Genomic DNA, 26,388 nt, shown 5'->3' with positions numbered 1-26,388 from the left:
CCCAGCCTGCATCCTAAAATCTAAAGTGGGACTTCACCAGAAGAACATTTCATATTTGAAAAGGGTCTAATTAAAGTCCAGAAAGAAATCTGATTTAAAACTGCAGCATCACCTAAAAACAGACAAGTCAGAGAGACTTTGCTGGATAGAGAGTTAAGATATTAACAAATCAGGATGTGAGATGCTGATTGACCCCTACTAAAGAACACTGAATACTGAAATTAAGTGAAAAGGTGCTTTAGCATTAGATCAGGACGTGAACAATAAGGCAACCGCTGGCATTCCATGGCATCACCTTACAAGTAGAAAAGCAGCTCAACGGACCTGCTTTTCATTGCAAATACATTTTTAACCTTTAAAAAACTGTTGATTGTCTTATATTTGATTAAATAATAAAACAAATATCTGGTATTCCACCAGGCGCTCGTAAACTCATCACGTCTGAGTTTTAAAGGCGATTAAACTGGTAAATGTGGCTGTTGACCACCAGGTGGGGCTGTTTCACCACAATTGCAACAAGACTGAAGCCAAACGGTAAGATTCAGACTTGGCCTTGAATAGACTATCAATCCTTTAATCAACATGTTAATGTCTACAGTTTTATACATCATTAATGAATGTTTTGTTTTTGTTTTTTAGAAAGTTGTCGAGCTCTCTTTCTTCGAGCTCTAAAGCCCAGTAAGGTTCCAGTTTCAGCTCAGGTGTTTTCACCACACGACTCATCAAATGAGACAATGGTGCCTTTTATTTTCTTTAAAAAAAGAAAAAAAGAACAAAAAAAAACATGTCGAAACAATTCAAATATGACTTCTTGGGAGGAAAAATGCTCTTCCAAGACAACAGTGACCCGAAATATAATAATAATAATAATAATAATTAAAAAAAATAATAATTTGTCAAGTAATACTAAAATAGAGCATCAAAATCATAAGAATGTTACAGATATGGAATAAACAACATGGCTAAAAAGACCACACTATTAGCTACCAGAGAGAGAAAAGACAAAAGGTCCATTGCAATAAAAGAAAGACTGTCAAGTGCTGGGGGTAAATATATATATCTGCTTCATTTGTTCATGTTTCCGAGCAATAAAATATAGGCCTCTGAGCTGTTACTCCTGCCCGTATCCTGATGTAGCCTGCAAAAATATCCAGAAAAATCCAACATATCCTGACAGTTTGTTTTTTAAAAGTACACATACCGAGCGTTAATGTTACATCCGAGCCGACCCGAGGTCACCGTTTGTTACAAATAGTTATCAAAAGAAGCCTTAAGTTTCCATTTTTCCGCAAGACGCTCCAACAAGAAAAAAAAAATGGCTTTCTTGTGTCCAAAGCTTATTTTCATATATAACACTATTAAAAAAAAACAAAAAAAATCACTAAAATATACACCGAGAGGATGAAACAAGATACAAAAACAAAAAGCATTCAAAATAAAATTCAGTCTAAAGCAAGAAGAGAGAGAGGGAGAGAGAGAGAGAGAGAGTCAAATCGTTGATCCTTCCCCCCCGCATCAACTTGGTCAGCGACTCGGTAAAACCTCAAGGACGTTTAGTGAGACGAGATGAGATCCCTCCCTCCGTCTTCCTTAGTGCAGTCTTTCAAAAACAACAAAAAAAACAACAACAAGGAGGCGTTTGGTCGCTCGGGTGGAAACCCGAATGGTCTCAAAAACATTTCCAGTGAGAGATGGAAGAGAGGGAGGGCGTGGCGGGGTGGGCGAGCGAGGGCCCAATGGACTATACAAAAAGGAAACGGGTGACAAATAAGTTAGAATAAGTTAGTGCCGGCGGAGGAGTCTGTGCTGCGGTTTTTCAGTGCAGTGCCCTCAGAGACGAGAAGACAGACGGGTGGGAGGGGGGGGGGGGGGGGGTTTGTGGGGGTCCGGTGTGAGGGTGCGGTCACATGGCGGCGCTCCTGCAAATCGTGATTGTCTTGTTCAGTTCAGTGTCTCCAGAGCAGAGGCGCCTTCAGGGGGTGTGGGAAGGGTTCAATCTGTTCCGGTGTGGCCGTGCTGAGGTGGTGGTGGTGGGGTGGGGGGGTGGGGGGGCGTTGGGTGGAGAAGGGGGGGTCCTCTGAGAACTGGAGGCTTCAGGTTGGAGATTTTAGGGTCTTCATGGGATCTAACAGGCCTCCATCTCAAGCAGGGGGCCCGCTGCGGCTGCTTTTGCTTTGCACGTGGAGAAGTTGCTCCTCTTTCCTCCTGAGGAAGCAGAAAGCAGGAAGAGGGTTTTTAGTCACGTGCAGCGAAACACGGATCACATTCCAGACAAACACATCAGGATGAGTCAGAAGGCCGGGAGGGGCCTCCCCCCGCAGGCATGCACATCTTCCTTCCCATCTACTCTCCATCCGTCATTACTGTTTTTTTTTTTGTTCTCGGTGATTCGGCTGTCTGAACGCAGCGTCCAGCAGCAACGCTCTGAACTGCGGCGGGGTCAGAGGTCAGCGACAGGATGCTGGCCGGCCCGGCTTTGATGCGGGCCGACACACGTGACCCAGCTGGCAGCTCTGCTCTCGTCTTACCCGTCTCGCCCAAACGTGCAGCTTCTGGCTGACATTTAAAGCTCCGGCTGCAGGCGAGTGACGTGAAAATCATAAAGGAAGAAATAAATCTGTCTTTTTTTTTTCTCCCCCTCCTGAATCTTCACATTATGCATTTAGGGCAGCAGGAAAAGGTGCCAACTCAGAAAAATAGTGGCCTGAGCCCAACTGGCCCTCTGATGGCTCCCAGTCCAGGTCTCACTGGCTTTGAGCAGATCTTAGTCAACGGTTAAAACATGACAGCTCTCTATCACTATTAATAAGGTAATGTTGTTTACAAGTAGAGTTATAGCTATAAACCATTGAGCACCCTGCTGCAGGCTAGCCTAACTACGTTTATCACATTGTTAGACTTCCAGTATTCCTCTATAAAGAGTGAAATTGCAAACCAGTGTAAGGTTTTGCACAATAGATGCATTTACTTAAAAACAACCATAAAATTCAGCTGGTCTGTATTGGGCATCAAAATGAAAATGAATAAACATCACAGATGACTTTACTGTAATAATCCACTGTATTATTCAGCTGTATTATTATTCTATTTTAAATAAAACTAATTATGTTGTGCACTTTTTGTGTTAAAGTTTCATGTAAATATTCTTGCCCAATGTTATCATACAGTTTGAATCTCATACTAGCCCCTACACAACTAAAAGGATAATTAAATCCAATGTTAAGTGATATAAACTGAACATTATGTTGGTTCTTAAGTCCAGGTTTTCACAAACTGTAATTGTGCTCAAAACATCTGGTTTTCTGAATTAATACCTCCCTGTTTTTTTTTTACCCTTATTCTACATTTCCAAATAAAATTAAACTAATAAAATTCTGTGTAGACCTTCTGATTATGTGATGAAACCTTGTATCTTGATATTAAAGTCACCAAATAGTGGCCTGAGCCCAACTGGCCCTCTGATGGCAGCTGGGACTGGTTTTACAGCTAATAATCAGCTATTAGAAACGCAGGTGCACGTTAAAGTCGCTGGTATTCTTATTTCATGCACTCCTTTAACACCTCCGCCTCTTTGGTTTTCTGAACGTTTATGTCACAAAGTACTTTCTGCGACGCTGTGAACGGATGTCTTGAAGCTGCTCTTCTAAATTAATTACAGTCCTGACCTCTGATCAGTCCAAGCAGCGCTGCAAACATGCACTGCTGTTTCAAGCAGCTGAAGTTTGAAGACGTTTCGCTTCCCATCCAGAAAGCTTTCTGTTATGGTGCTTTATATTATTGCCCAAAAAGCTCTCGTTATGGCTTAGATAACATGCAAGTTAAGCAGAAACAGGTCCACCCCTCAGCAATGGGGAGTCGTTAGGGTCATTGTTGGCCTGCAAATTAACCTGAAAGGTAGTGGACCTGTTTCTGCTTAATTTGCATATTACCTAAGCCATAACAAGGCCTTTTTGGGCAATAATATAAAGCTTGGAGCTCCACACTACTCCAGACATTTGAACTGAGAAAGCTTTCTGGATGGGAAGCGAAATGTTGTCAAACTTCTGAAAAAAAGTCCAGTTGTTTTGTTTTTTACCTTGTTTTGGAATTAACCTATATTTCCTAGCTGAGAGGGAGTCTGGGTTTTCCTTAGACAGCCTCTCATTAGGCGACCAACAGAAGATTGGTTCATCATAGGGTTTTAGGCAATGTACTACAACCTAAAAATTATGTGTAGGACTGTGTTAAAAAACATAGATGTGTTTTCAACATTATGAATGGAAACTGCTCCATACGGAAGAAGTCGGATGTTTGATTGGCTCCACAGGTGGAGAAACGCTTCAGCAGAAAGTCCGGGACGTTCGGTCCTCCAGGCAGGAAATGCAAATATTCACCAAAAACTGTTTCCCAAAATATTCGAGTACTGACCGCAAACTTTAGGAAGAAAATCTAATTCAAATGAATCACAGCAAAAACCTTATTTTAGGGGTTCTGAACACAGAAATCTAATCATCTTCATGGTTCCTCATTCAGCTTCTGTCACACCACGAAAAAAAACAGTTTGTCCTCAAATTATTGTAAAAATGTAACCGGATTGAACTCAAGCTGACAACTTCAACACATTTAGATTAGATTAGATTTATGCACCACTGTCCAGATCTGTGTAGATTTAACTTTGGTTTAAGTGGCCATGGGCACATCAGCAGGAAAGTAGGAAGCTGGAATCAAACCTACATCAGCTTGTACTGAAATAACCCCATTTTCCAGTGGAAATGTTAAAAACAAAGATTTGGTGCCAAGCGAGCTCCAGAAACCTTTTTAGGTAAAATTTTTAATAAAAAGAAAAATCTGTTGGTTATGTGTATACATCTATATATCATCAACATAGAAACGAACATTTTGACCAGACAAACGTTCTAAAAAGCAGAATTGAGGGGAATTGGGTTGTTTTTTTAATCTGGAGAAGGTTGTTAAATTGGATCACTAAATATGTTTCATATTTATTCTTTTTAAAAGAAATTTTGACTTTTGAACGTGAAGGTTTGAAAATAAACATACAAGTTCCATCTTAAAAAACGTAACCCCACAGCATGATGCTGCCACTACCGTCTACCTCCCTATGAGCGAGCTGCTCTTCTTGTGACGCGCAGCGTTGATTTTACTGGAAACAAACGATCTGCGTCCAGATAAACTCATTACTTAGTTCCATCGCTTCTTTTCCTCATGCGAGGAAACGTTTTAAACTTCGCCACGCCACGTCCCAGATTCTCCATTTCCAAACAGAACTTCCTCGGCAGGCTGGCGGATCACAGCGACGACCCGGCCGGTTAGAACCGACACAAAGGTAGCCGTCTACCTGAAGCCCCCGCTGCCTCGCCGGGAAATTGTTTGTCAAACTGTTCTTTTCCTCCCTGTGATCTCGGCTAACATATCAGAGTTTGTTTCAGCTATCGACAAGCTATAACCGAGTTATTTTAGACCAGAGCAGCATCAAATGGAATCGGTGATCAAAGTGGAGAGGCAGAGGTGGGTAGATGCCTCCTGTGACTCAAACCGTGTCTGAACAGTGAGGATGAGTGGAAACAAAGCAACCACATTAGCTCGCTTCTCCCTCGTGGCGAAGCCGGCTGTGTTTTTGTGCGAGAGAAGTCGGTCGAGTCGCCGCATCTTAACGCTCAAAAGTCCCAAAAAACACGGCACGCAAACACAAAAGACGGCAGACTGCTTTACCACATGTGGATTTAAAAAGGGAACGGGACAGAGGCCACCTTTCCCGAGGAGAGCTGACCCCGGGAAAAAAAAAAAAAAAAAGAGAGCGATCTCCTGTCGCTTTTATTTACCTCCGCCGCCCTCCCTCTTTTCATCCCAGGATCTGAAAGCAGGCCCTGCGCGCCCGGCCCCTGCACCCAGTTTCCTGGGGAGCGTTTTTTCCTTCCCCCCACGGCAGACATCAAAAGCACCGACCTTCCTGCCTGGGGAAAGAGTCCTGAGGGCTCCGGGGCGACTTTGTTGGCGTGTGTTTGAAAAAAAAAAAAAAAAAAAAGTGCTGGTGGTCACAGCAGGCCTGGTGGTTGGCTGTAAGGGTGCAAAAGGCCCCGGCTTCACAAGGTCTGGCCGACAAACGCTGGGATTCAGGAGCGACTTGACCTCTCCTCACCTCCCTCCTCTGCCTCCTTCGACATTAGAGCTCAAGAATGCTGGCTGGATTCCTCCTTTTTTTTTTTTTTTTTTTTTTTTTTGCAGGAAATGAAACGCTCCTCTGTTTGGAGGAAGGTTTACACTCCCCTCTTTTCTCTCTCCCCCAATTCCTTTGCCTTTACGCGATGGGCGGATGGAGGGGAGAGGGAGGAAGGAGTCCCCCCCCCCCACCACCCCCCCAGCTTTTGAAGTGTGGGAGGTTAAGATAACTGGCGCAGCCTCGCGCCTCAATCGCTGCTTTCACCTCGTCGGCCAAATCAAAGCACCCACAGCTGGGGCCCCCTCCAGCCTCCTCTGTAACCCCCCCCCTTCCCCCCCTAACCCAACCCAACCCAGAGCACTGGGGTTTTTCTATTTGGAGCCATTAAAAAGAAAAACACAGTCGACAAATTACTGGCGAGGAGAGGTGCGAGCAGCAGAAGCCGAGGTGCAGCGTCTACGAGCCGACAGAGGGAGGAAGGGGGGGAAACGGGGGAGACTTCACGCCTGAGAGACCAATCCCAATGGTTAAGCCCACCTCTCATTCTTTCACACTTTGCTTTCATGTAATCTGTTTAAATGCCACTCGATCATCAGTTTTTCAGGCTTTCTGAAGGGGTTTCAAACATTTTCTGTGGCCTTTGCTCCTTTTTTCCCCCTCCAAGGCTCCTTAAGTCTGAATGTATATGAATGAATATCTGAATTCTTAAGCACGTGTTGTGCCGATGTCCTTTTATGTGGATTTTTTTAGATAATCCATGGAAACAGAAGTGCATCCTTCCATGTCTGTCCAATTATTCTTCCCTTCCTCTATGCATCCAACCATTTATCAGTCTGTACATCTGCCCATCCTACCATCCATATGTCTCCATCTGCTAATCCTTTCACCTTTACAGTTTCTATTTTTAGCAGTTTCCATGTCTAAAGCTTAATTGCTGTACAGAATAAATACAGCTAATTGTTTTTATTTATGAACAATCGCTCCAGAACGGACACAGAGCCCTGGACATTTGACCAAGGGTGAAAATTAGCACCTGTGGCCGGCCAAATGCGGGTAAACTTTAAAAGTGACGGGAGAACAGCTTTCCATTTTCACCGCTGACCTGTTGGGGGCAGCAGCGCGCCTGAGCTGCATCGGCCATTATTAGCTGAAGAGCAAGTGAACAGTATTGTGTTGTTGCATCCTTGGTTGGAAGTGGTGGCCAAACTGTCTCAGGAGGAACGCTGATACACAAATCAGCGTTTTTAGAAAGTAGAGAGGAAGTAATAGTGACGAGTTATGTGACAAGCTAGTTTTCAACATAAGCAGGAAGTCAATGATATCATCCCAGTGTTGATCGTTTTGTCCCTTTGCTGTTTTGTACACCTGTTTGTTTTGTAACTTTTTGTACTACAATTATGATTTAAATTTCCAAAAATGTGTACAATAAGGTCCCTCATGTGATTGCATTGAATATTGTGCACCTTTAGGAATCTGTCATCACTTATAAGAATCAGGCGGTCCAAACCGAGAAAAGAACCACGATCAGTGCAAAGAGAAAACTAATGCACAATTACACATAGGATTTCAAAATTCTTCCTGATTAATCTTATGATTCATGAAAAGAAACGCTTACAATCATCTTTTTAGACAATTGGTAATAAGTTAGTAGAAGATTTTTTCAACAACCTAATATGTTTTTAACAGACTACATCAACGATTATGTTAAAAACCATTAGTGACTCAGATTAGCTAGATTGTGGAGTGCATTTTGTCCTAGAAATTGTGTAGGAACCTTTTCTGTTCAATTAGCCAAAGGATTGGTTCCTTAAAATAAACAAGGAGAAAAAGAAGAACCTTTCACAATTAAAAAAAACAAACCAGTCATGTGACCACTAAACTTTTTCACATTTTCCTTGTGACGCTTATATTGTATATTATATGTTCTTTCTTATGTATTTGCCTGCCTAGGGACTACGGATGAAAACTATCTTTGTAGCTATAATCTGGCATATTTACATTTGTTTTTATACTGATGTTCATTAATGTGCCCCTATTCAAATAAATAAATAAATAAATAAATAAAAAGACGCATCTCTACAGCAAATGAACCGTATCTCAAAGTGATTTCCTCCAAATGTGAAAAACAGCAACAAACACCACCAGCGTTTTCCTAAATTTCAGCTGGACTTCCGGCAGAACTGTCTGCCCACTTAGATTGGTGACGTTTTCTTTTCTTTTTGTCTTTTAAGAAAGGCTCTACTTTCCAACATTTAGCTCAGAAGAGAGGGGATTTGTTTTCTCTACCAGGGCGATGAGGAAAAGTCCGGAAGGGCTGAAGCGATGAGGGACGATAGCACCAGAAACACTGCAGAGTCGGGAAGGGTGAGGTCTGATTGTGGTTAGAAATGGGGGAACGGACCGGGTACAGTCACCAAAAACCCCAAACCTCAGGCATGAGTGGGCGAGACTCCGAGAGCAGAGAGGAGGAGGAGGGGGGGGGAGGGGGGGGGGGGGGAGGAGGGGGAGGGGGGGGGTCAGTGGGAGCTATCGCCCACATCTGAGGGAACGTCGCTGGGGGCCCGAGCAGCTGAAGTCTGGCCCCGTGCCCCCGCACAGCTCAGTCTGAGCCTCTGCAGGCTGGAAGGAGAGGAAGGAGGGCAGCGGGGGGGCGCGGCGTGTTCAAAGAGCCGGCACAATGACGGCTCCCTCTGCTGCGGTCGGGCTTCAAAAGGGCCCGGCTGCCGCTCACATTCGGCACCGGGACAGAGGAGCGGGGCAGGAAAAACCGCAGCAGGGAAAAGCCGCCGAGTAAAGAGGCAGAAAATGAGCGAGAGAAGAGCCCGAGTTCAACTTCCGCCTCGTTCTGCCGCGAGACCTGGAAGCAAACGAGCCAAACCGTCGTCCACGCACAGCAGCACGGAGGGGCCGCGTCCACAGACAGGGAGTGTCGGGACTTTGATGCAATCAACTGGTTTCCTTATACAGGGTGCTTGCTCTTTTTCCAAATTAAAATTCCAGACTTTTTCCAGACTTTTTTTAAAACTGATATTTTTTTTCCCCAAGACCTTAACTTTATGTACTTGTATACTTGTGTGCCTACTGCCTACTTCATTGGTTGAGATTGTACAAACTGTTTATTAGAAATGTTAATTTTTATAGGCTAGTATTCAATGAACAAATGCACTATTCACAGTAAATTATGCTTTTTCTGATGAAAAGGTTTCAAAACATGAAAATCACAAGTACATGAATTTCACATCAAACAAGTGTTTGATTCCATTAGGCTAATACAGTACGTGACCAGTTAGTAAAATTATAGTTTTATAGCCTACCTTCCCATTTCTCATTTCACAATGCCTTTGAGCATACTGTAAAATTCTACCATACATTTTTTTCCCATACTTTATTAAGACTTTCACACAAAATTCAAGACTTTTCAAGGTCTGGAAAACAGTGTTTCAAAATTCCATACTTATTAAGACTTTCAAGACTTGCGCAAGCACCCTGTTATATAGGAAATTTTTGACCAATCTGTATAATATGATTGAACTTGACTTTGTAAAGTGCCTTGAGATGACATGTTTCATGATTTGGCGCTATATAAATAACATTGAATTGAATTGATCTAGGAGGTCCACAACTCTCCACCCCTTATGAAAGACTGCAGGGCCCTGAGGAGTCTCAGGGAGGGAGAGGAAGCAGAGAAGACATGACAAAAAGCAACAAGAGCGGACCCTCATAGAGTTACTGCAGCTGGCCAAACCTGAGCACAATGGGCCCGTGGCTCCATCAAAACAAACCCTGCCTTCCAGTCTAAACAAGCCGGTGGGCCGGCAGCGCCTCCTTGGTGTGAGCGCTCCACAAACTTTAATTATGCAGGCTCAAACTGAGCGCTGAGAGGGCCGTTTCAGCCAACACAGCGTGCTTTGTAAAAGGTCGGGTGGGGGGGGGGGGAAGAGGAAGAACACTTCCTATTCCATTTCCTAACGCCAGAAACATTAGCCGAGGTGTTGCTCCGTTTCGGGTCCAGATTTCCACCTCCCACCTCCAGCTATCCCACCGGTTTGGAAGGTAAACATCCTCTCGCTTTGCATTCGCGGCTCAAAGCAAGTCCCCCCCGGTCGTCTTTTTCCCGCGGATCCAGAGTCCTTTTCCTAATTACGCGGGGGTCACTAATAAGGCAGGGTGTGGAGGCACTGGGCTGTGCCGCGCTGGCCCAGAGGCTCAGTGTCAAATTGAAGCGGCTCGGGGAAAAAAATGGAGGCAGACTCTGAATCTCGCCTAATTGCAGCCGGGGTGTGCGGCTGGCTGCTTCGATCCGCGACTGTTGTGTGTCGGGATGAGGCTCAGAGAGAAAGCAGGACAAAGTTTGGGGATGGAGACTGGAGGATGAGTGGCAGCTGGGAGAGATTGGCTAAACTCGAGGTTTTTTTTTTTCCTCCGTTTGGCCTGTTTTCTCCTAACACACACACACACACACACACACACACACACACGCTCCCTCTGTCGTCCTCTTTTCTCATCAAAGACGTCTGACAGCTGACTTCTGGCTGCTCACATCAGAGGGATCGGAGCGACGGCACGGCTTCCATCGAGTCCAGGATGGCGGGGAGGGGCCGCCGGAGCCAGAACAACACTTTCATTATATTATCCGGAGCAGCAGCATTAGCCGTTAATTGCAGAGTTTTGTTTTAGAGCGACATCCGGGATGTGACGGAAAACAAGAGAAGGATCTGGAGGTTTTTTTTTTGTTTTCTTTTGTTTTAGCCGGTTTAAAAAGCCAGCTGTGTTAAGGTGTGAAGCGAGGGGGAAAGCAGATAAGCATCACAGCGGCTGACTCAGACAAAAGGCCAACGGCGTGGCTGGAGGCAGGAGGAAGGGAGCGAGAAGAGGAGGCCGAGGTGGCAGAGAGCCACCAGGAGACGAGCGGCTCCGCTGGACAGATTATCAAACACTGAGCCGGGGGGAAAAAAACAGAAGATATGCAGCTAACTCCTCACAACGAGTCATCCCTCTGGTTCTGTTTTAGGTTTTTGTCCAAGCAGCCAGACGTTTGTTTAGTTTTCATTGACCCGTAGCTCAGCACCTAAAAAGTTTAGCTTTGAGCTCCTTTCATCTTTTCACCTCAACAAGTGCGGTTTCTACTCCAGATCAACAGTTTCCTGGCTTCCCCCCCGGGGGACTTTAAGAAAAGTTTTCAGTCTAGAAACCGTCGTTCTGGGCCTTAACGGCAGATTCAGGTTTCGTGCCAAACCAGCAGATCAGCAGTGCAGGAAAGATTCCTACAGTTATGCAAGGTTACCAAAATAAAACCCGTCATGTCAAAACACGACCTGTAGATCATAATCTGGGTGTTTATCACCGCTCCACTATCCATCCATTGCTTATCTGTGCCGAGTCACGGGGGTGGGCGGGTTTGGTTACTGTCTCCAGGCGGGGGGGGGGTAAGCCTGGACTGGTCCTTCACTGGCCAACATGGAGACGCAGAGCACAACACGCTAAACCTAAAGGCAGTTTGGAGAGACCAGAGAACCCGACATGTTTTCAGACCGTGGGAGGAAGCCGGAGTACCCGGAGAGAACTCATGGGTGCAGAGAGACTCCGGGCCGGGATTCAAACCCAGGACCTCTGCTGCAAGGCGACAGTTTTACCAGCTGGACTAGGTTACTGCAGTGCGCCTCCAGCTCGTTCAGAATAGGGGAAAAAACGTATCGATAAAAAACAAATCATATTGATCGATATCCCTAATTATCAACAAATTCTAAATATATATTTTACGTGCAGCTCTGGCCATTTTATGCAGCTTAGCGACCTGTTTTTAGATACCGACACAAACACTGAACTCAAACTCAACCCTTTATTCAACCAACTTTTTACCAAAACCACAAGTTTTTTTAAAAAAAAGAAAGAAGAACACATGCTCTCTGAACTCTGTGAAGGGGGCGGGGCTTAGTGACAGAGCGTTCCTGGGTCTGCGTTGTGATTGGCTGGGAGGATTTAATGGCTAATACTGCGTACATGATAGGGTAGAATGAAAAAGGAAGGAAAAATGTAGTATTGATCTTTTTATTGACCCTTTTATTCTATGGAACGATATATATTGTTATTGAATTACCGTCCAGCCCTAGTTCAGAACGCTGCTGCTCATCTTTTAACCGGCAACCAGACAAAAAGACCGTGTCAGAAAGGCTTTTTCTCTTGCCGTTTTTAGACCTCTCTTAAAAACTCACTGATTTTACGGACTTCTGACACAGTTTTGGCGATTATTCTGCTGTTAATTGTTTTCTTGTTCAATTTTCTTATCAATACTTGTGTCTTGGTTTGATCGTTTTTAGTACTGTACAGAACTTTGGTTAAACTAATTTGTTTTTGTTTTTTAAACAATGCGCTTCATAAATAAAACGGATATATGGAATTAGAATAACATAGAAAACATGGATATTGCTCTTAGTACTTCCAAGGTTTTAAATTGTACAGAAAACATTACAGTAAAGTATAAATGTCCATAATTATTTCTATATTCCAAGGTCTTTAAAATAAAAGTCACGTTCTCAAAGAAATTTAAGGCGTTCTTGATTGGCACTCCTCCAGTTTTTCATTCAGACATTGCCTGCTTTTTTATTTTTTACTCAGTTTCTGATCAGTTTCTGTGGATTTCTTTTGTGTAAGCCTCTTAACTCTGGGACACGAATCTTCTAAGCAGAAAAAAAGCTTCCCAGTTTCGGGTCGAACTACCGATAAAACAAAAGCAAAACGAAGCAGATTTAAATGTTCTGCCCTTTTATTTCTACCAGCAGCCTGTCAAAGAATCCTAAAACACATCACAGTCGACGGTTTGGTTTGTGAATGTGTGTGAATGAAACTAACTCTGTTTTAAAAATGCCGCCCTGGGCAATTTCCCATAGAAAGACTTGTTTAGACAGAAGGTTATTTAACAATTTGCACTAAATCTGAACTAAAACATTATTTAACCAATATTTAACCATTTATTTAGAGAATTTTCACCTGTTGGGACACAGAAATAATAAGGTGTTTTCCTTATTTATGCTGATCCCTAATTTTCATTACCGAAGCTTTTCTTCTCCGTTGTCTCACGCTCACACTGCACAAACCCTTCAACTACAAGGAATGAAGCAGCCAAAGTCCAAAGGAAAACTTTAAAACCTTAAAACAGCTGCAAAATCTATCGATTAAATTATCTTGACGACTGCAAGAAAGTCCAGCTGTTTGGAGGCAAAACGAAGACTTAAGATGTGGCTTTATACTTTTGCACATTTCCCTAAACTCCAACGTTCACATCATCATTTTAATCGTCTTCATTACGACTTTAAAAAAAAGGAAGAAAAAAAATGTTGGAAGTTAATTGAAGAATCAATTAAAGGAACAGGTTATTAACAACGCCTCTCCCCGACTGTTGAAACAGAAAGAGAGACAGATGGGACGGATGAAAAGGAACAGACAAACGAGTTCATTTAAAGATGCTTTTGGCATCTACAGCAGGCTAACCTCAATCCAGCTCCCTGGGATCTGCATAAATTGAGGGCTTGGGGAGTTGTGGCAGTATCCTCGGTATTATGCATATTAGTTTAAGGCTGTCACTGAGAATCAGCCGGGGTGTCCATCCCGCTGCGGCTAGGCGCTGCTAATTATTGGATCAGAGATAAAGTGTTTTTTTTTTTTTTTTTTTTGTGCCTGCGCTGACTGCGCTTTGAAAACCGGCTGTTTGTATATATAAAAAAAGAAGACAATGGGGAGAGAAGGGTGGCCCAATTTTGGGTTCAGAGACAGCCACTGGGTCAGGAATCGATCAAGTGGAAAACCTTTGAGATGTTGTGCCGATTTGTCACATCTGCCCGGCTTTTCATGGAGGCGGAATAACGGGATACTGCCACACTGGCAGGGAGACGGAGAAGGAAAACCGGCGGCTGGCGGGGGGGTGGGGGGGGGGGAGGGGGAGGGGGGGGTGATACATACAGAACAGAGGAGAAAACAACAGGGCAACATTTGACATGACGCTACTCCTCCGTGTTAAATAAACACGTCGCTTGTGTTTTCAGAGCTTCTCAAACTCCTTCAGACCCCCGGAGCCATGAAACCTTATTAAGGTGCAGCAGCTCGTTAAGCGCCAGCCCCCATCCACCCAAAATAAGGCTTCATCTAACCTGTTCTGCTTTATAAAAAGGCCCACATATGTAGTCCATATGGGGCTGAGCCGACATCCGAGCCACCAGCAGCAATAAAACAAAATGTTCCAAGTCCGTTTTCAAGGCTCGTCAGATCGTGTTGTTGGGGAGAGATGCAACGTTTTCTAGGCCGACTCCAGGTCTGACCTGCCAATTTTTGATTTTACTGAAAGCTAGACGCATCAACAACACATTCAGAGGCACTAGAAATTGGTAGGTGACCAAAACTGGGCTTTTTCCCCTCTGTTTGGTGACCAGCCTGGTGACTGAAACTCAAAAATCCAAATTATTTCCCTGATCAGCGACCTCACCGTACTTAAACGCTGCCAAAAAGTGGTAGAAACAGAGTGAGGAAAAGTCAAAATCTGTCTAAAATAAAATCTGATTAAGTCCAGAGAAGGGGGCGGGGGCTATTTTGAAGGAAACTATTATTCCAAACATGTTCAAACGTGTGATTTATTGAGGCTGAAAAAGAGAGCTCATGATTTTCAGCAGGTAACAGGAAGGCTGAGCATGCTAGAGCAGCGGCACTTCCTGTTTTACCCTTTTTGAGCTTCCACCTTGGATTTGGAAATGTTCATTTGGCGTGTTTCGTTCTCTTGGGAACATTAAGGTTCATGTCTAAAGTTAGTCAAGCTTACTGTACTAACTGCTAACCTGAGACGGCTTAAAACATCAACTCAATCAATCTGTGTTTTGCAACAACTGCTCTTCCATCTATGCAGTGACGTCACCTCTGTTCCTCTACTAAATAATAAATAATAATAATAATAATAATAATAATAATAATAAAGAAGGTGACAAAATACGTGCTTTCTTATATTGTATTCCTTAAAGAGAAATAAAGACTGGTTTAAATTGGTAGAGGGTTTACAACAAGTTGAGTTTGGAGAGTCTTATTTTGAAACAAGGGTTGCTAGATTCTTTTGGTAGCCTTTTATGCTTCTTCCATTGTCTTCCTCTAATCTGAGATCAGGTCAGTTGCGTAACAAATTCAGGGTAGAATTTGAAGAACTTCTCAGACCAGAAAGGATGTCATCCCTCTGAAAAGTACAGCCCCTTCTTTGGGGTCTTTTCCCAGCCGGATGAGCCCAGAAAACCTCAAAGGGAAGATACCCAGGTACCTGGATATCTGAATAAGATGCCGGACTCTAAACTCACAACAGCCACCGTCTCGTGCTTCAGGTGTTGACCCACGTCTCATAGCCTTAGGTGGGGGCTGGAGCTTAGATGGACGGGTAAATCTGGAGCCCAACCTCCACACCACAAATGAAGCGACTGATTTGCCCTCATCGCTCTTCCATCTGTCCATCTCCTGTCCCATCCTGGTGTCCCTAACCCAGAGAAGGCATCAGGAAACCAGAGTCTGCTGGACGCAGACACGGAGGACGCACCTCTCATCCTGGTCACAAACCTAGGTTAGACTCTAAACTTTAATTTCTTAACAGAAAAAAAAGCTAGCACAAATTAGACGCTTTGCAACGTTGTATTCATTCACAGACCAGATAACGAGAGTCAAATCCAACGGTAACGAGTCAAACCTTCCATGGTTTGGACTCGTTTTACAGAACAGGACAGGACACACACTCACATGCAGGAATTGTCGAACAGTGACTGTGGTGAGGTTATGGTGGACCTGTTTAGGATTAGTCTGTGAGCACAAGCTCTGAAGTCAGCGTTTAACAGTTTAAAAAGGAAACTTGACATGAATTAACCAGACAGGGAGGGCATAGAGGTGGTGTCTTACCATATTCTCAGATGTACGCCGTTTTCATTCTCTGGCCTGTACCTGCAGAAAATTGCATCTTTAAAATTTAGTCGTTTTTTTTTGTTTTTTTTTTTACGTATCTGGACGATAGCCGTCCACGTGGACTCACACAGTGTACAGACCATGAAAATACTGACATTTAACCTCAGGTGTAATTCTCAGTGGATTACAGCTGCAGAGCTAAGAGGAGGCTTAAAAGCGCAGATAAACAAGGTCAGCAGAGAGACATACTGTGGTGCAGCAGGCAGAAAAATAGTGCAAAGCCCACAATCTAAGTAAGTACTCCAAAGAAAAGGACAGACTAATCCCAAAGTAGGTGTAATATATGGAGGCACCGACGGGATAAAGAATGAATGGATAAGGGGATGTTCGGGATACAAAAAAACAAGCCGGGTCAGAATGCTGATGGTTGATGAATTCGGATCACATTTGGCTTCACTTTGATTTGCATTTAGCCCCATTTTAATGGGATATAATTATACAGCAAAGCCCTAACAGATTATTAATCCCCAAACTCCTAAATGCAAAAAAAGAAAGAATCCACAAACAAACAAACAAACAGGCAGGCAGCGCGCTCACCTGTGGCCGTTTCCTGCATCTTCTCCCTCTTCCGCTTCTTCTTCTTCCCCTAAAAATATACAGAGGAACGCATAAAGTGTGGCTCCAGCACTCACGCTCACTAGACCACTCGGATATCCTGCTGCTGACTGCCATGTTCACTCATCCCCTGCTGGGCATCCGAGCAGCAGAACCCCAGACTCCGGAGTCCACCGCAACCTGCAACTCTGAGGGGGGGGACGGCCGACCTGGAGCCCGATCTGAGAGTCTCCTACTTTCTCAGCCGAGCAGAGGGAGACGTTTATGCTCCCGTCACCCTTCTGTCTACCTCTGAAGTCCCAAAGATGGCAAACATTAAGAGCAAATTAAAGTATTCTCTAAAATTAGAGCAGTATCCTCTGCGAGAGACGGCGCTCTCCTTCCAGTAAGGACATGTGAGGATTTATAGTTCCAGTTAAATCCCCAAAGGGGGGTACTAAAGGTATAGATAGCAGCGAAGAGTCGCTCTAGTCAAATATGAGAAGCACTTTGGTTTCCTGCTGCAAAGTCGTCTAATCCACTTATTCATGAGCTAATCTGCCTTCTGCCGCTGCGGCAGGCGGGGAGGAGGACAGAGCGAGTGTGGATGAACAGCAAAAGGATGAGAGAGGCGCTGCACAGCCGGAGCGTGCACGCTGCAGGCTCTCTGGGCCAGCGAGGGGTTTCCAGGCGAGAGATGCTTCCGGTCTACAGCTGACGACACAGACGCAGTCACGCCGTCATCTCTCTGACGCTGGGAATAAAAAACGGCGGCACCTGGACCCGTAGCCGAGAGGTCCCCCTCAGAGTTGCATGTCGGCGGCAGAGCGGCGGAGGCAGAAAGAGGAGGAACGCTGTCGACGTCCGAGGGGAGGCAGGTAAACACCACAAAGCGCTTCGGTGGTGGAGTGAAGGTGAGTGCCGGAGCCACACTTTTAATAAAAGCTGGTGCTCTCTCTCAGAAAACTTCCCACGCATCACATTCACACACACACACACACACACACACACACACACACACACCTAAAGTCACACAGGACTGGGCAAAAGTCACTTTTAAACGGAGCGTTTCAGCTGGTGTCAATCAGGCCTTCAGAAAGTCTAAAGTTTTCTTTGGACTCCGGCTGCATGTTGCCTCTTCTCCTTGGCACCGTTTGTGGAGCAAAACTCTTTATTTTATGAGCTCAACTTGTCGAGGATTCATCTGATCATGTTTTAAAAGTCCAGAGAAAACTTTAGCAGACCTCAAAAAGGCTTGGCGAGCGACCGATCCAGGCGGTGTGGCTGCATTGAGACAAACTCGTTAATACTTTAGCGTAGAAGTTTGCTCTGAGTAACGCCGCTGGTCCTAAGCTTTGCTGATTGAGGCACACAGAAAACAAAACGAGCAGCTGGGGGGGGGGGGGGGGGGGGGGGGGGGGAGCAGAGGTGAACGCTGGGAGAAACAGCCCGGCCTCCTCGGCTCGCTCTAACAGCTGCTTCTACATCTGAAGCTCTGCGCCGATACGGCACATCAAAGACCAGCATCACCATTACAAGGCAATTTTCGCTCACAGTGACAATAATAATCGCCGTGATCCCAACATCCATCTCTGTGCGCACGGTATCCTCACGCTGCTATGAATTACACATTATGCAGAAACAAAGGCTCTGCAGGCCGGGCCCCATTAGCACGGAGAAAGGCTCCGCTGAATTAATGTGCGTGTGCCTTTTTTTTATTATTTTTAAAGACTAAACCGCACAACACAGACACACAAAACCCACAGCAACGAACACACACACGCACGCACGCACGCACGCACGCACGCGCACCGCTGCCGGTCTGTTCTGGTCATACTTACATAGTTGTCTCGAGCGGACCAGCCGGGGTAGAGCTGCATGTGGAGCTGCCGTTCCTTGCGGGCTAACTCATAATACTTAGCTTGCTCTTCCCGAGATAAAGCGTGCCACTGTTACAGCACAAAGAGAGATTAGAGGAGGAATGCCGTTAATTGATGGCATGCAGTTGAGTATTCAGTCAAGAAACTGTGAATCGTCCAAAAAAAAAAAAAAACACAACAAAAGAAAGAAATCTGATGTAAATGATCTATTGACATATCCAGCATATTTATAATTTAAAATGTCTTAAAATTAATGTTAATTCCTGCAGCAGAAGGGGGGGCTCCTTGTGCAGCTTTGTTTATCACAGTCAGTTCTGCTAGTTTTAAACATTTTTCAGTCATTTTCTTACAGAAATGTCCTGATTTATAAAAATCAGAAACACATCTTTAGTTAAATGCCACGAAATGAGCCACTGCTTCACATCAAGTCATTGATTCTTAATTAAATGCTCATAGATGCTTAAAATAAAAGAATCACTTTAAAAATGCTTCAATTTTAAAGGGAATTTTAATAGCAGACAACGGCAATAAAAAAGAAAAATCATGAAGTCCAATTGATGAAGGCCTTTTTCAGTGTTCATGGTGAGGTTATGTTGCTGCAAATAGAGAATCATTTATTTTTTTTTAGCTTTTTTCTTAATCCTTATCAGCATTGTCAACAGATCTAAATCATATCTATTAACTATTTTCATGCTGTTTAGAAAAAGAGACAATCTTCATCCAAATAAGAACACAGAAATCAACAAAGATATAAATACTAATGCCAAGCAGGCAGGTTGTGTTAGTCCTAATGCTTCCCAGAAACTTTATTTTATCATTAACTTTTCCACTTTGGTAGGACATTTCAATCCATGACGGCACTACTCTGGATAATTTTTGGATTGTTTGAAAAAAAAACAAAAAAAAACAGTTCCGTCTGGATAATAACAGAGAAACTTTTTTTTTTTTTTTTTTAAACACTCATGTTGGCTCCATTAGTGGACAATATTTTCTTCACTTAACCTAAAGTGACATTTTGCACGTGGCTGAGAAGTTTGTGTTGGTGGATATATATGGTGGTTATTATGGTATAATAACCGATGTTATATCAAAACATGGCTGCTAATTTAGCGTCACTTTCTATTAAAACCGTCAGCTGAGCAATTATCGTCTGCAGGCCACAAACCGAGGCGAGCTGCCGGATCGTTAAGGCTTTTAACGCGGCTCTGCGGATCCGCCCCTTTGCCAGTCCTCTAAAGGGACGCGTCTGCAACTGCGCCATTATCCAGGCAGATTTTACGGCACGCACTCTGACAGAGGTCTGTATCTGCAGTAATTGGCTCGGCCAATCATTATCACAGACTGAAAAACACACCGTCTTAACACAGACGGAAGGCTTTGTACTCGCTCAGCCACTCGCGTTTCCAGGATCCTGACCTGTGATCTCTGGGCGATCGGCGTATAAAGAGCAGAAAACATGTGTGGGATAGAAAAGGAGCGGCGAGCGAGCGAGCGAGCGAGCGAGCGAGCGCGTGACGTACCCGTCGTCCCAGGATCTGATTGATGGCGGCGCTCTCCTTCAGCGTGCACTCGGCGACCACATTTGCACGCATCTCTTTCATGTAGAGCATGAAGGCGTTTAGCGGCTTCTTGATGTGCGGCCTTTTGGGCTCCTGCTCCTTTCTCTGTTCGTGCTGGGATTTCCTGCAGACGGCATGGACGGAGGTGAAAAAAAAAAAAACAACAAAAAAACCCCGAAAGGAAACGGTTAGAAAAGAGAGACTATAAAAAAAAAAGAGCGGCGCTGCACAGGGAAGAAATTGCGGTGCCACAATGTCGACAAATGGGTCTGGTTGCTCCCGGCCAATGGCGAGGCAGCGTGAGAAGCCCTGCCACGCCATGGCCTCCTGCCTCTTTAATCATGTGCAGTTGCACACTCGCAGTCCTTCATGCGAAGAGATTACTTCACCATTAATGGCAACCAAACTTTGTCCACAAAACATTGGAAACTACTTAAAACCCAAATGCTGAATTCCCCCCAGTGAGAAGCGCTCTCCTCCCTCTCCTCGTTCCCTCATGGCACCAGTGAGCGTGTGGACATGGGAAACCAGCCCTCTGCACACATGCAAAGCTAATCTGTGGGCTCTCGGTCACTTATCAGAGGAGCGCGGCCCTTCGGCTGCTTATCAGCTCACATCAGGGGACCAACAGCGAAGCCTGTGACGTAGTTTTGCCCTCGACTGCAAAGCTCGGTAGTCTGCCGCCTCAGAAACGGTGCGAGGATTTAAAAAGCGTCGCTGGACTCACATGTGCATGATGTCACTTTCATGTGGCGGCTCCTGCTTGACCTGCGGGTTGACGATGGCTGGATGAGGGATCCCTGTGGCGTGGGGGCCAGGGGGGCCGGGCACCATGTGGTGAGAGAACCTGCAGGAATAATCAAAGCCAAACATGATTTTTTTTTTTTTTTTTTTTTTGCTTTGAGTTTAAGACCATCTAAAAATCTGGGTGAACATTTTAAAGCATTTCAAATGATTCCAAATGAGACAAATTCTAAAATACTCAGCAGCCGAATTCGCCTTAGAGATAAATCTGCATGAGGGAAAAGTTGCAGAAGAACTGTAGTATTTCTACTAACAGAGGATGCATTTTATAAGGTTTGAGATGATGTAGCTTTAGAAATTAAACAGATTTAGCATTAGAGTGCAAAGAAAACAGGTCTGGACAGAAAGGACGTTTGACTGAAGTCTCTTTGTTTAGGGTGTAACAAGATACTAAGACATTAAAATGTGACATTTCTTTTTGAGGTTAAGCCTTTCTCCAAAACCAACTCATCATTAATAGAAACCTGGCATCTGCGTAAATTGGCATCAAAGAAGCTCCCAGCAATTTTAAAATAGTTTTTATCTTGTTTTTGTTCTGGTAGCACGACCGTTTGGGAGCGCTGAAAGAAACAAAACGTTTGCTGTACAGCAAACTGTTTTAAACCATCTCCAAGTCAAAAATCAAAAATACCTGAGATGGATCAAACCTCAGCCAGGTGGCTTTTTTTACTCGCTTGGTGAAAACACAGAGAAGGTTGTTTTTTCAGTGGGAGTCCGATTTGAAAACTAAAGTGTACGCCGATCACAGATCTGTCAACGTACAGTTTGTGATTTGTGAAACTTCTATTGCATTTACAAAGAAACGGCTGTGGAGCGCAGTTCTAGCTCAAAAATATGAAACTCATCTCATTCTCGTGAGCCAAATGTGTCGTTACAACCGCGATTACTGTATTTAAATGCAATCAGAATGAATTAAAACCTGCATAACGCCATCATATATTTAGGCGGCTTTAATCGTATTTTATTATTAGTTTGTTTAGTATGAAAAAAGATGTAGATCAAATCATAAATATAACCAATTAACTGGATATAGGAATTGTGAATAAAGATGCTTCCTGGGTGGTTTCGGTCTATAAGCATTGTCCACATTTTAAAAATCCTTTAAGTTTCTGGAAAACTTGCAAAATCTTGAGTTGATTTTCATGTTGAGAAGTGCCACCAAATGAAAAATGGAGCCAAAAATTTTGTAGTTAATCAGACATCCGGTGAAGAAAGGATGAACGAGTGGTCTAAAACTTCTCACATACAGAGAGAGGAGGAGGAAGAAAACCTGACAGAAAACAGACAGAAAAAAGAGGCTATAAAAGCGTCTCAGAGAGTCTTAAAGAGTCGAGCGCTTCCAAAATCTTTGATGGAGGTTAAGCAGCCACGTGGGGATGCAGCGGCACACATGTGGTGATCTGCTGGATGCTCACAGAGGAGCGGTGTGGTCGGAGCCGCAGCAGCGCTGCAGAGCCAGCCAGAGGCAGACCTCCCTGCTAGAGCAGCTGCTGCAGGCCGGCCTTTCCCCTCCGCTCGGCACACCGAGTCCAGGATGAGGGATGAGGGACGGCTCGGTGTCAGCGTTAATCACCCGGTCCTCACACTTTAAGTGCCGTCTGTGACTCACCATCCCAGAGGAGGCGTGATCTGCCCCACTCCTCCAGGAGACAGCGAGTAGAAGTTGGGCATGTCTGGACCGGGATGATGCCTGGGCATTCCTGTAAGACACAGTCAGAGACGCCGGTAAGAGACGCGTTATACAGCAACAAACCCCCGTCCATCAGGGTGGAGGCGAAGCAACCAGTACAACACGCCCAAAAGGAAAATTAAGACAATGAGACACATCTTTTTAGCCTGGTCTTCCAGAACTTTGGAGCTTATTTTATTTTAGGAAGCTTTCCTGTCCAACAACAATGTTTTCCAAAGACCTGAAGGTCCACACGCTAAGGTTTTACTCTATTATACGTACTACCATGTTTATTTATAAGGCCCTTAAAAAACAGCCAACAGCTGAAACAAAGTGCTCACTGCACAAACGGATCTAAAAATAAGTAAGATTTTCTTGAAGTTAATGTATTTGTCCTCGATTTCAGCAGGTAAATAAGATGATTTGCCAATGGAATGAGTATTTTGACCCCTAAAATAAGATAATTAGACACGCTGCACTTGAAACAAGATAATGGAGATGAGTTGTTCTTATTTTAAGTGCAGAAATCTTATTCCATTGGCAAATCATCTTATTTTCCTGCTCAAATCGAGGACAAATACACTAATTTTAAGAACATTTTACTTATTTTAAGTTCCGTTTTTGCAGTGCTACAAGCTAAAACACATCTGTTAAAAAAAAGATGTAAAGACAATGCATGAACACAATTCAAAGAAACAATAAAACTAATTTCAAATGAAAACTAAGTCTCGCTAGTGTTAAAAGCCAAAGAATAATAGTGAGTTTTAAGGTGAGTTTCAAAGGTGGGCAGTGAAGGAGCCTTTCTTATGTGCAGCTTATTCCACAATTCAGGACCAACAATAAAAAAGGTGCTACAGAGATGTAATCGTGGCATAAAAGAGCGAGGCCTGCTTCCAGTTCTTATGTCCAGGTATGAAAATGGCTTCTGATCTCACGTCGCTGACGGAGAAAGAAAGGATCGGTGCAGATCTGGAGTCCCTCCAGTGTCTCTGCTTCCTTAATCTGGAGAGCCGAGGCTTTCTTTCCCACTAAGCTCCTCAATCTGCAGCTCCTACTGAGCTTCAAGGTCAAGAGGTTTATTTTTGTGACACAACGTAGTAAAAACAGAGCTGCAGGAGGACAAACATCTGCTTTACTTCCTGCTGAAATAACCCGTCCCTCGCTTCTTTGCATTCATCTTCCAAGCAGCCAGACGCCCCTGAAACCGTTAAAGGTTCTCCTGACACACATTTCTCCAGGTTGTCTGGAGGGTTTTCTCTGGGTTCTGTCTGCTTTTTTACCCATTTTCAGTCCACCACCTGACCAGTTTAGTCCAGTTTCTTCAAATATATGAACCCTAGCGACTGTTTGTTTGCTTAAAATCTTGTTTAGGCCCAAAGAAATCTCTGTTCTTCTCCACTTCTTAAAGTATTTTAAGCACAGACTGCACAACATGCAGTGAGGTTAGCTACGGCATCTATGTTAGCACATCATGTTTCATTGTATTTTTGTACCCACGCATCATGATTTTATGATTGCAAAGCATCTGCCAAATGCATGAACAAAGGGGATGGAAAAGTCATAGAATGCATTAAATTCATTTTGAAATAAAAGCCTAAAAAGCATTCAGAGCCGAGTCAGCACTTTACAGACCTTTAGTCATGTCTCCACCAATTTGGCACAACAAATTCCTGCCGATTTTTCTTTGCAAATACAGCTCCAGCTCCGCCGAGCCGGATCCGTTTCTTACATCGGCTTAGCATCTGGATTTAGGCGTGGAGGCTGACCGGGCCGTTCTAATACAGAAATTATCCAAACGCTGCCACTGTAGGTTTAGCAGGAAGGCGTTCAGCCTCTTCCTGCAGCCTCAGTCGGGTTTTCTTCCAGGATTATCCAGGATTTAGCTCCAGCTTCCCTTCAACTTTGACCAGAAGCTCTTTCCCTGCTGAACAAACTCACCTCCACAGCATGATGCTGCCGCCGCCGTGATTTACAACCGCGATTCAAGCCGAAATCAGGAGAAGTGTGTCCCCATAAGACATAGGAGGAGACTTTTGCACAGAGCTGCACAGCTTACCCAGTAACATGCATAAAAATAAATAAAGGTCCAATGCCTTAAGATTAGATTAAACTCTGCGGGAGCCCCGATTCGTCTCTCCATTATTTCCTCGCTGAGGTCTGCGGAGGCCTCCATCCTCTTCCTCAGAGATGCGGGTTGAGAGGAAGGCTTCTGTCTGCAGAGCCAGTGCTTCATAGCGTGGACGGCTCTGCTCCCCGCTCGCTAATCCACCGGCTCACACTCCTTCGGGGAAGGGAAGGAGGCGAGGGGTGAAGCAGCGGGGGAGGCGTACACATCCCTGGTGTGTTAACCTTGTCCCGCTCACCTGTACGAAACCTCATTCTCCACACGCTGCCAGTGAAACCCAGCAGACATCTGCAGCCTGGTTGCCTCTTAAGACAAGCGACACATGTGGACTCGCTCCATCTTCTCATTTCTAGTCCCCATGTTCAGTTTTTTTTTTTTAATCTCACATGTAAAAACGAGCAGAGCCTCTCCTCCACCCTCCCTCCTTCCTTACCCTCGACCTTCCATCCCACACAGCAGCCCCGTGCATATTACAGCTCATAATGAGAAAATCCATGATTGTTTTTCATAATTAACGAGCAGATCAAAGTCTGAGCCCTCTGAAGGAAGGGGAGCAGCCATTGGTCGATACGAGAGGGAGAGAAAGAGCAAGAGGGACAGCTAAAAAAGACGGAGATTTGGTTTTAAGCATCCTCAGCTTAGCTCCGCCGATACACACATGAATACGCCTGGGGAAATCATTTGCAGCTAATTCTGCAGCCGGATTGCTTGGACATGGATTTCTGTGGAATTGTGAGACCGCAGATCAAATGCGAAAAGAAGAAGAAGAAGAAGAAAGGCCCTCTGGGGGATTTTTTTTCCCCCTCTTTATTGTCAGAACCTGATGTGAAAAGTAAAACGGTGAGCATTTTCTCTGAAACCCTGTTTTTTATTTTTTTTTGTGGTTTGTTTCCTGTTTGTTCTTTCACGCTTCGACATCACAGCACATGTCGGCAGACGCGTGACGTATGTGGAGCACGGCTCCTTTACATCTCCGCTCCACGCCGTTATTTATAGCCGGTCCCTCAGAAGCTCCCGTCCTTATCGTCTTCATCATCGCAGGGAGAAGACGTTAGAAGGTGCCGGGACGAGGCTCCTCTTCTTCCTCCCTCCCCCCCTCACCGAGCATCAGCGAGGAGCCGGCGAAGCCTCCTGCAGCGCGGGGCCGAGGGGCCGCGTCCAAACGGCGGAGGAGCTCCTCGGCAGCTGTCAGAGCTGCGAGCTTGATCTCATTCCTCAGAGCCGAGCGGAGGTGGGTGGGGGGGAGTGGGGGGGCAGCGGGGGCTCGGAACGCCATCCGACGGTTCGTCTTCAAACCGGCTCAGACAGACGGATGACTTTACTGTGACACGCTGGGGTTTGTGCGTCTCTGCTCACTCCTGACAGCGCTGACAGCTGAAGAAAGGCGAAAAAACACTGGAGTGCTGCACGAGTTACGTTGGAAAGTCGGGTTCAAGAATCTGTCGCCGCATTATTTTTAGGTAAAGCGTCGTTTCAGACCTTGACGTCTTTTTATCAAAGGCTTCAACGATGCCTCCTCTGTTGTTATCGGAGAGTTTATTTTAAGGCCCGAGCTGTTTTACATGATCATAATTGCACGATAAGTCCTTTTTGGTCTTGTTTTATAAAAACCGTACGGTCCATATTCTATCTTAAAGTGATGAATGTGTCAGTTGTCCTACTCTTTTCCTTCTTTCCTGTCATCT

General features: G+C 44.7%; 1 protein-coding gene across 4 annotated transcripts in view; it reads right to left on the bottom strand.

The window, feature by feature from the left end:
- Window positions 1-696: 696 nt before the first annotated feature.
- Window positions 697-26,388, bottom strand: part of lef1 (lymphoid enhancer-binding factor 1) — a 60,997-nt gene continuing 35,305 nt past the window's right edge. Inside the window, exons 5-11 of one of the 4 annotated variants that reach the window (XM_036137592.1) lie at window positions 22,519-22,609; window positions 20,833-20,952; window positions 20,067-20,229; window positions 18,508-18,615; window positions 16,670-16,718; window positions 16,070-16,111; window positions 697-2,205 (exon numbers count right to left, since the gene is read on the bottom strand). In XM_036137592.1, coding sequence (XP_035993485.1) covers window positions 16,077-16,111; window positions 16,670-16,718; window positions 18,508-18,615; window positions 20,067-20,229; window positions 20,833-20,952; window positions 22,519-22,609 — 566 coding nt within the window. In that variant the 3' untranslated portion in view covers window positions 697-2,205; window positions 16,070-16,076. The remainder of the gene's footprint in view (window positions 2,206-16,069; window positions 16,112-16,669; window positions 16,719-18,507; window positions 18,616-20,066; window positions 20,230-20,832; window positions 20,953-22,518; window positions 22,610-26,388) is intronic. The other 3 variants (XM_036137593.1, XM_036137590.1, XM_036137591.1) reach the window with 3 other exon arrangements.

Source organism: Fundulus heteroclitus, chromosome 5, assembly GCF_011125445.2.
Source record: "Fundulus heteroclitus isolate FHET01 chromosome 5, MU-UCD_Fhet_4.1, whole genome shotgun sequence".
Taxonomy (NCBI): Eukaryota; Metazoa; Chordata; class Actinopteri; order Cyprinodontiformes; family Fundulidae; genus Fundulus; species Fundulus heteroclitus.
Note: the sequence above shows the minus strand (reverse complement) of the source record. Positions and strands in the feature narration are given on the sequence as shown.